This window comes from Danio aesculapii, chromosome 19, assembly GCF_903798145.1.
Source record: "Danio aesculapii chromosome 19, fDanAes4.1, whole genome shotgun sequence".
Classification (NCBI taxonomy): Eukaryota; Metazoa; Chordata; class Actinopteri; order Cypriniformes; family Danionidae; genus Danio; species Danio aesculapii.
This window is the reverse complement of record NC_079453.1, coordinates 46,250,928-46,260,976: the sequence shown is the minus strand read 5'-3', so window position 1 is coordinate 46,260,976 and position 10,049 is coordinate 46,250,928. Positions and strand designations below refer to the sequence as shown.

The 10,049-nt window shown below is 37.7% G+C and overlaps 1 protein-coding gene across 1 annotated transcript in view; it reads right to left on the bottom strand.

Annotated features, from left to right (window-relative positions):
• The window catches only part of LOC130246325 (acyl-protein thioesterase 2-like), a 12,237-nt gene extending 6,492 nt beyond the window's left edge, over positions 1-5,745 (bottom strand). Inside the window, exons 1-8 of the mRNA XM_056479204.1 lie at positions 5,742-5,745; positions 5,308-5,402; positions 3,398-3,429; positions 3,243-3,308; positions 3,086-3,133; positions 1,723-1,793; positions 342-415; positions 154-255 (exon numbers count right to left, since the gene is read on the bottom strand). Coding sequence (XP_056335179.1) covers positions 154-255; positions 342-415; positions 1,723-1,793; positions 3,086-3,133; positions 3,243-3,308; positions 3,398-3,429; positions 5,308-5,402; positions 5,742-5,745 — 492 coding nt within the window. The remainder of the gene's footprint in view (positions 1-153; positions 256-341; positions 416-1,722; positions 1,794-3,085; positions 3,134-3,242; positions 3,309-3,397; positions 3,430-5,307; positions 5,403-5,741) is intronic.
• Positions 5,746-10,049: the final 4,304 nt, after the last annotated feature.

Here is a 10,049-nt window from a genome sequence, read left to right as displayed (position 1 = left end):
TTTCTCCAGAAGAAAAAGTATCATCAGACATACTGTGAAAATTTCCTTGCTCTGTTAAACATAATTTGGGAAATATTTAAAGCAGAAACAAAAAATCCCAAGAGGTGAATAATTCTGACTTCAACTGTGTGTGTACCGCTGGCAGTCGTGTACCTGTGGGAAAGTCTTATGAAGTGGAAGCCAACAGCTGAGTCCGACGACGCCGGCAAGCTGCTGCTGGGAGGTCAGAGCGGTGTAGATAGACAGAGCTCCACCCTGAAGAGCACAGGACAACACAGCACATCTGTAGCATCAGCACTTTCACTAATAATACAGGCAGGCGTTCAGGGTCCATTGCTCACCTGAGAGAAGCCACCGAGGACAATACGATTGGATGGTATACCGTTCTTTACCTCGTGATCGATGATGGCTTTTACTGTTGAAGAGAAGGAGAGTAGTGTAGATTTGGTCCCGCTTTATGTTAAGTGGCCTTAACTAACATATACTGACACGGATATTAATAATTTGTTACAGTGTACTTACGGTGTAAATGGATGTTTTTACATTGTACTTATGACTGATTAAATACATGCATGAAAATACATCTGTATGGAAATACATGCATGGAAATACACTGTTGACCATTCCTTACACCATAACTCACCCTTAAACCTACCCATACCACCAAACCTGACCCTAACCCGACCCGTATCCCACTAAAGAGCACCACAAGTGTTCTTCAATACACTATGAACACATTAAATACATTGTTTTTATATTTTGATGCAAGTACATAGTGGTTAAGGCCAGCTAATATAAAGTGGGACCCTATATTTAGTTGCACATAATCAGATTTGAGGATATGATAATATATTTTTGCATGAAGTGTGTGTGTGTGTGTGTACGTGTTTTTGTGACATATCAGGACACAAATCTGTATAATGACATAGGTATGACACAGGTATTACAAAAAGGAGGTGAAATATGAGGACATTGGTGACGTCCCTATTTCTCAAAAGGCGTATAAATCCCACAGGATGAGTTTAATCAGAGAGTAAAGCTGCACACTGTCTCCTGTGATGGTTGGGTTTAGGGGTAGGATAGGGCAATACAATATATGGTTTGGACAGTATAAAATGAATGGAAACCTATGTAATGTACCCACTTTTCACAAAAACAAACATGTATGTGTGTGTGTGTGTGTGTGTGTGTGTGTGTGTGTGTGTGTGTGTGCGTGTTATTTAAATTATTTTAAAAATATTTCCCAAGTGTTGCTTAATGGACCAAAGATTTTTTTAAACACATTAATAAAGATAATAGTTAATAAATAGTTAATTTCTAATAACTAATTACTTTGTCTTTGCCATGATGACAGCACATATTATTTTACTACATATATTTCAAGACCTTAAAGTGACATTTAAAGGCTTAACTAGGTTAATTAAGAAAGTTAGGGTAATTGGCCAAGTTAATGGACAACAGTGTTTTGATCTGTGGATAATATTGGTGTTAAAATGTTTTGTTTAACATTTTTATAACTGAATTTAATCCAGTCAAAGTAAATTAATTAACACTTTCTCAGGGAGAAAAATTAGGAAATACTTTGAAAACGTCCCTGGTCGATTAAACTTGGGAAATATTTGAAAAACACTTCAATATTTGACTTCGTCTGTATATTACAGTGTTCAGTTGTGGGTCAGTTCTTGTTGTTTGTTGTGCAAAAATCTTTTTTTTTTTGCTCACTGTTCTCTGCTGCTCTCTTAATCCCTGCTTCATCCTCCGGTGATTCGGGGCTTAAGCCCATCAGATCAAACCTGAAGAGGAGAAAAAAATACATTAAACAATAATAAAAAGGGTAATGCAGGACCTCAAAATTCAACTAGTAAAATAATTTAATTTAATTTAATTTCTCATAACATTATATTTTATTAACTTAACGTTTTGAAAACATGTCATCTAAAGCAATTAACAAATGACTACTATATTACATTATTAGTTTTTGTTATATAATTATATTATAAGGTCAGAAGTTTGGCTTTGTAGTTTTTTTTAAGTTACAAAACATAGTAAAACACTAATATTTCAAGAGTTCACACTTTAATATTGCTTGATATTAATAGCAGGTTTGACATGCTGTCCGGGAAGAGAATCCTGAGCTCAGAGATAATTGAGCCCGGGGCTCCTGCCAGGTCAATGAGCATGTAAGGAGGTACGAGATCAGGTAGTTCTCGGGAGCTACCCCTGGTAAAGGCGGAAGGGGGGGGGGATTCTTCAAAAACGAAGATAAGGGAGTATATGGGTTATTTATTATGAGTTTGGAATAATCAGATTGGTTTACTAATGATTGTGGATGAGAGAACAGCCGCGATCAATCATATCACATGCTCCTCTCGAAATTAGTTTGTGAAACTTCACTTAAAATGGCTGTGTTGTGTTTGAAAACAATTTACATTTTTGTTAATTTCTTTGATGCAAAGCTGAATTGAGTAGTATTAATGTCACATGATCCATCAGAAATCATTCTAATATCACGAGTCACTTTTTCATATCAATGATGAAAATCGTGCTGCTTCATTGTATTGTTGACATGCTTCTTCAAGATACTTTGATGAACAGAAAAAAGTCCCCCAACATTTTTTTTAAGATTTATATAATATATATTATATAATATAATATATATTATATTATAATATAATTTTAATTAAAATGATGCTTCCATGCTGAAAAGCATAGTAATTTCTCAATTTTACTGCCCCTAAACTCTTGAATACTGTAATATTAAATAACATTTTGAACGACATGACAAAATTTTCATTGCACTTTTAAAAATGTTTTATTCTTTACTTAGTTTGCTGCTCTTTTGCTTTAATTAAAAGTAAAATATCTAAGCCACATGACCAATATCACATATGTAGATTAGCTGACCATTAAAAGAGTAAAACATGAATCATTTTACATGTGCCGACATTTTCTTTTTTAGTAAATTTCTCAACTTACATTTCTTTTTTATTCAATTTCTTTTCTCAATCCCAGGTTTACATGACACATTCATAATCTCCATTGCACTTTTACAAATGCAATATTATCTGCAGCAGAATCTTCTTACCATGACGGCATGGTCATCTTCAAGTTGAGCGTTACAGGGATTCTGGGCCTAAAGTTAAAAAATGCATTAAATTGCAAACTAACAATATTTCTGCAGTGTTTAATAATCAACAATGCAACAATCTAAAATGTTGATGAGTTCACAGGCTGTCACTTACGCATGTGGGCAGATGTATTTGATGTACGGCAGTCGAATCGATGTCATGGCATCAGCCCAGCCGTGTCTATAATAAGCACCATGACAGAGTTATTTCCACAGCAGGTCGGGGGCATTAAAAGATCCCGCAACCTGCAGGTAATGAACAGAGCTTACCCTGTATCGCCCAAGCCATGAAGGAAGATAACCTGCAACAGAAACAAGAAACATGATGTGAAACCAATACCATCACAAAGCCTAAAAGAGGCCCAATTTCCTGTGTCTCATGCTGACTCTGGGTTATATTATATGAGGATAGCATCTCAATAGCAGCGCACATGAGCTTTCGGTTCAGTCTGCACTATCAAAATCTAAGTTTATATATAACTGCCCATGTCCTTAAAAAATAAAATAAAATAATATTAATGAGAATCTAAATTATGCAACATTATTAGTGGTAAAAACAGGGAAAATTTTAGATATAAAAATAGAAGTTATAGCTACAGTAAATAAGAACAAATATTTGATATTTTATACACATACACACACACACACACACTTATATATATATATATATATATATATATATATATATATATATATATATATATATATATAAATAAAACTGTTCTGCCTAGTTCTTGAATCTGAATGGCTGATGTTCAGCATATCATATCCAAACTCATACAGCCTCTTCATCACCCTTGTGTATTACTCCACCCACATGCAGCGACAAACAGAGGACACTACAGTTTGACAAATATTGCTGCTGTTGGACAACATAATGTATTTATTAGGCTTTTTTAGTTGAGAATGTAGTTGTTTAGATTGCAACTATGCAGTTTATTTTCAAGGACAGTGCCTATTTTAAAATATTTGTAATTCCAGAGATTCAGTGCCAAAGAAAGTGATGGTTGACGATCCGCCACAAGATGGTGACAGAGACCGCATAATAAGTCATTAGAAGAAGAAAAACCTAGTGTTTTCTCAACGCTAGTTTCAAACTACAGCTGAATAAATCATTACAAATCAGGTAAGGGGCACTCCAAGTCGATCTCTCTCTTTTGTAGTGCTGTATGTATACAGCTGTTCTGACGTCAGCTGCAGATTTGAATGAATGGCGGAAGAAAGTAGTTCCTAATACAAAAGGAGTTTGAGACTCTCGTGTTTGATTGTCTTTTTTTATACACGATTATGGCATCGAACTGTAGTGTAAGCGCAATATCCCACGAGTAGCAGTGAGATATGGCTGTATATCGTCACTGAAGGGGACACTAAGGCACTCGGCCTGCGGCCTTGAGCTAGCGCATGCCTCCAACCAGTGCCGATATACAGCCATATTGACAGTTACGCGTGTGATATTGCTTACATATAATTATACTATATAACAATTATATTTTTATCTATTTTCTATAGATATATTCTCCATATTTAAAGTTTTTTATATTATAAAAAATCCAAAATAAAAGTTTATTTTGACATAATATGCGTGTGTGTTATATATACTTATTATGTATATGTGATACATACAAATACATAGAAACAAAACAATTTTGTTCAATAGATATGTATATATACACATCAACATTTTCTCAAATATATGCATGCCAGTGTGTATTTATATATACATAAATAATATACACAGCACACACACTGTCAAAGCAAACTTTTATTTTGGATGCGATTCATTTTCCCCAGCACTAATAAACAAACTAGGCAAACATACACACAGTGTGTGTTTAAAATAAATAAATACATTTTATTTATGCGTGTTTGGGTATAAGGGTTAAGCATCAAAACAATTACAGCTTCATTTTTCTCCCATTAAAATGTCAGTGTAACAATATATTGAATATTTATTTGATAGACTACTAAATAGTCAATTTCAAGAATGAACGAATGGCATGAAGTAACGTTATGACCTTGGACCTTTCAATAGTGTAAACCTGGACTTTCAAAAAGGGTCCAGAAGTCTTATTGGTTTGAAATGACACAAATTGTGGGTGAACAAGCCCTGGCCTTGTGTAAAGCTAATGAATCACTTGGACGTCTTCGGATTTGAGTTAATGATTGGAAGGTTTTCTCACCACAGCCGTCTCCTTCTCCGTCCCAGGCACCGTCACGGCTTCAGCGAGCAGGGGTACAGACATGTTGTTTGCCACACATACAATGTGAGGAGATGCTTTTAGGAAAATACACACACAAAAGAAGAAGCAACTACTTTCAATTATTACAACACGTTTTAAACAAATTACAAAGGCCCAGGCAAGAAGAATTGGATGTTAAAGATACGAACCAGCGATTTTAGAAAGAAACTGTCAGCAGGCTGCAGAATGATTAACAAAAGTTGGTTTAATTTCCACTCATTTCAACTAAGCAATCATGCCCAACTAAACCTAAAAGTGCACCGGCAGAGCGTCTAGATGTGGAAAAGCAATGTAGAAAGGTACAATTAAAGGGATAGTTCCTTAAAAATGAAAAATTCTGTCATTGTTTACTCCACGCTTCACTTGTGTCCAACCCATTATGAGTTCTTCTTCTATTAAACACAAAAGTAGATATTTTGAAGAATGTTTGGAAACTTGTAACCATCGACTTTCATACTATATCTTATTTGTGTTGACAAGAATAAAGAAACTCAGAAACCACTTGAGGGAGAGTAACAGTGAGTAAATTGTATTTTTGGTGTGAACTAACCCTTTAATGACAGGCTGGTTTAGCTACTGGATAAGCTCATGAGTCTACCTTATATATCGCGATCCCAGAAGCTCCCTGTGATCTTAACTAGCATGCGTTTTAGAAGTCTAAACATCGGTTTCTATCAGGGTACCTCAAGTCGATGGCTGAGCGCCGCGGACCGCTGCAGAACCTATGTTTAGAATTCAAAAATGCGTGGCGCAACAGTTCGGACACTTCATGTTTCTGCCGCGCCACAGAGAGTGTCTGGTGTGCCGTGTCGGGCTTCGAGTGGCGCATCCTGTGCCTCAGTCAAAGTTAATTCAGTGTGCGTGGTTATTAGTTTCTGTGTACAAGCTCGGCATGAAACTAGCACACAGTTGGCTGTAAAACTGTAAAGACACATATGATTTTGTACTCTCTGCTTGGTCTGTGTCCGAGTAGTAGTAGTACATGTACGACTGAATGCTGTACCTCTCACTCCAGCTCATTCCAGCTCGCAGTCTGACTCTGTTGCAAATGCAGACGGGTGAGCTCATGGCCCCCGCCCTCTTGTTACGTTGGCGGGAAGCCGAAACTAATCTACATGTGAAGCAACACACCCATAAATCAGCTAACTGTGGACACGCCCCAACATGACACTTTTTATAACACATTATAATAAAAAATCTGAATTGTGTTTTAAACTGAACCTAAACTGGCACATCAGAAAGAACCCATAATATTAATATTCAATCATAATAAGAGGTAAACTATGTGCCCTTTAACTAATGAAACCTTATTGTAAAGTGTGCCCAAAAACAAACAAAAAGCACAAGCATGCTAAAAAAAGACTTTTTACAAGGTTGGATGGCCTGAGGGATCGATAATGTTTGATCTGCTCAACAATCCAGTATATCCATCCCGTCATGCTCTAATAAATCTTCTTGAGAGTGGCAGCAGGTGCACTGATCGGGCATGAGCGAGTGGGTGGGAGTCAGGCGAGTTCGACCCGCTTTTAGGTCATTCTGTCTGCTCTGTTGTTCTTTTCCACATGGCTTCACATCTCGCTCGAGTTTAACACAAACGTCTGTGGAGTTACATCACAAAACGAAGCACATTTTAGCACTCAGAAGGTGGTTAACGTGGTCGAGCGGCTCATTTTCAGGTGGGACGTCTGAGAATGCAGCACAGATGAATTAAGAGCAGCGTTTTGGCAGGCGCACAAAAGGAGGGAAATGTTTCTGTTCCACAAGCTTCCCCCCACACCAGAGCTCAATCATTAAACATACTGTGCGTCCTTTAATGGAAAAAACTCCATTTGCATTTATTTTTCAGGCAGTGGGCCGCTCTCAAACAATGCAGGCTTTGTGTTAAAAGATGATCCTCGACGGCCGTTTTCACTTTCAACAATGTCTGAAACTCCAGGCTAATTCATTTCCATGGCAGACGGGAACAGCGTGCAGTAAGCAGACATTTAAAGCGAAAGTAACAAACCTGTGTGAATGTCTTTGTGTTTGTTTGGAAAACAAAAGGAGGAAGTTGATGGTCTTACAGTCTGCTCACACTGTTAGTTCAGATCTTTTAAGTGGTTTGTTTCGAAAGGATCAAATTAAGGAAAATTACACATTTAGTTCGATGCTATAGTTAGTGTTGTCACAATACTAGAATTTGGTAGCAATCAATACTGAAATTTTAAAAACGTCCATTCCTGCTAACATTTGAGCGCGGTTGAGCTCGTTCTTAAACAGCGATGATTTGTCATTGTGTTCATGTGCTCGACAGAAATGACTGTGATCGGCCGTGAGGGTCATCGGTTCACCGAACTCACCGCTGTTTACTGAGTGTAAAGACAGATACAGGGACACTGGAGCATTTTAAAGCTGTAAAGATCAGTCAATTCATCAGCGGATGGCTTGTATGTCAGCTTATAAACAGAGCAGCTGATCTTCGTAGCTTTAAAACGCCCCAGTGTCTCTGGGTTTACACTAAGTAAACAGCTGTGATGACCTTCACGGTAGGCTTGGGTCGATGGACGTGGCATCATCTATCGCCAATGGCTGATAGTCATCACGATGCTGAGCTGGCATCGCGATCCTCCGCCCCGCCCCCGTCACAGCAGCAACACGCTCGCGAAAAATACACACTTAGGCCCCATTTACACTAATACGTCTAAGTTTTACAAACACACTTCAACACTGCCGTTTCATATAGCATTTCTGAAAAGCCCTCAGTCCACACTATACCGCTGAAAACACACATTACATTATCACACACACACTCTGTCATGCGCTGCAGCGTCTGAGTTCCAGCCGTCAGCCCAGAGAGCAGTGCACGTCGGTCAGTTTATCAAGGATGTACCGCTGGATCGTGTCTCACTATAGTTGTTATACACGATATTTAATTGATCTTGTCTCTAACTAACGACTCTTCTGTCTTTTGAATCTATCAGGTAATGTGTCACAGCGTCAGTACACTGCTTAAATCTTTCACTTTCACGCTTGTACTTAGTCATTTTAGTGAAGACCTCAGATACTGTTGGTTGGTTGCTGTTGGTTGTGCACATTTTTTACCAACCAAGTTTGTCGACGCCATAATAATGGCACAGATCACTCTGCCTAATTATGCCAGAGTCCCGCGGGAAAAGTGATTGACAGGTGGTAATTTGTGTGTAGCTTATCTTTATTTATTTATGATTTGGTTATGGGTAAAACAAAGACCATGCAGGTCAGGTAGTTGAAACCGTAGGCAACTAATTATTTAATTAAATAAATACTAATAAAATAAATAATTAATCACTGCTTCATACAACAACAATGCCATCGTCCATTAAAATGTTTCAAATTAGACATCATACCAGGCCAAATTGGTTGACATCGCCTACTTCTCGGCCAATCACAGTCATTTGTTAAACACGTGAACACAATGGAAACTCAGCGCTGTGTAAGAACATGCTCAACAGCGCACAAATGTTAGCGGGAAATGGACATTTTTTAAATTTCGGTACAGATTGATATCGTATTCCAGTAGAGACAACACTTAGTTTCTATCAGCCTGTGTTAATGCCCATTTTGAAATCATGCATTAGAAACATGAGATGGAAATTTCGCAATGTCTTAAAGTTTTTAAAGGGATACTTCACCCCAAAAAAAAAATTCTACCATCATTTAATCGCCCTTTACTTGTTTCAAACCTTTGTAAGCTTTTTTTCATTTTGTTGAACTCAAACGAAAATATTTTGAAGAATGCTATAAACCTGTAACCATTGACTTCCACAGTATTTGTTTCTCCTACTACGGAAGCCGATGGTGACAGGTTTCCAGCTTTCCTCAAAATATCATCTTTTGTGTTCAACAGAAGAAAAAAACTGTTTAAATCCACTTGAGGGTGAGTAAATAGTGAATAAACTTTCCTTTTTGGGTGAACTATCCCTTTAAGCTCGCTTGAGGTGGTTTTGGACGGGTAAATGTGAATAATAAGAGATTGAAACACATTTGTTAAATTAATTCTGATGTAGCAAACATCACACTAATCAGCTGACTCCATAACACTAGCCTTGTTTACTACTGGTTGCTAGGTTACCAATACTACACTTAGCCACTCTTAAAAACTTGATGGAAAGCACCTAATATGCATTTGGGATTTTTTTTTTTCTGTGAACTTGAATAGATTGGCTTTACGTTATGATGGAAACCCAAAAACTGCTACTTACTTAACATTCAAAACTATGATGTGTGCCAGCCCTAACATGCTCATTGTATGTGCGAACATGTGATGGTATTTTGACTTCACTGTGAACTCTTGAGAAGCTTATAAACTGTGCTAAAGAAAAAAAACAGCTCCCAGAATTACACACGCATGTATACACACACACACGCACACACACGCGCACACACGCGCACACACACGCACGCACGCACGCACGCGCACACACACACAGAGAGACAACTGAACATCTGCTGCAAGGAGACACACTTAGTTACTGACATCATCTTCACCAGGTGAAACTCTAATGGCGGATGGCTGCTTCTCACTCAGGGCTGTCTATGCTAATGAAGGAGAGATGGTCACTAATGGGCGGGGCTTTCCCCCTCTGATGACACGTACAAAGGGAGAATGTCAATCAAAGTGTTTCTGCAGACTGTTTTTATCAAGTGTAATTATAACAAATTTA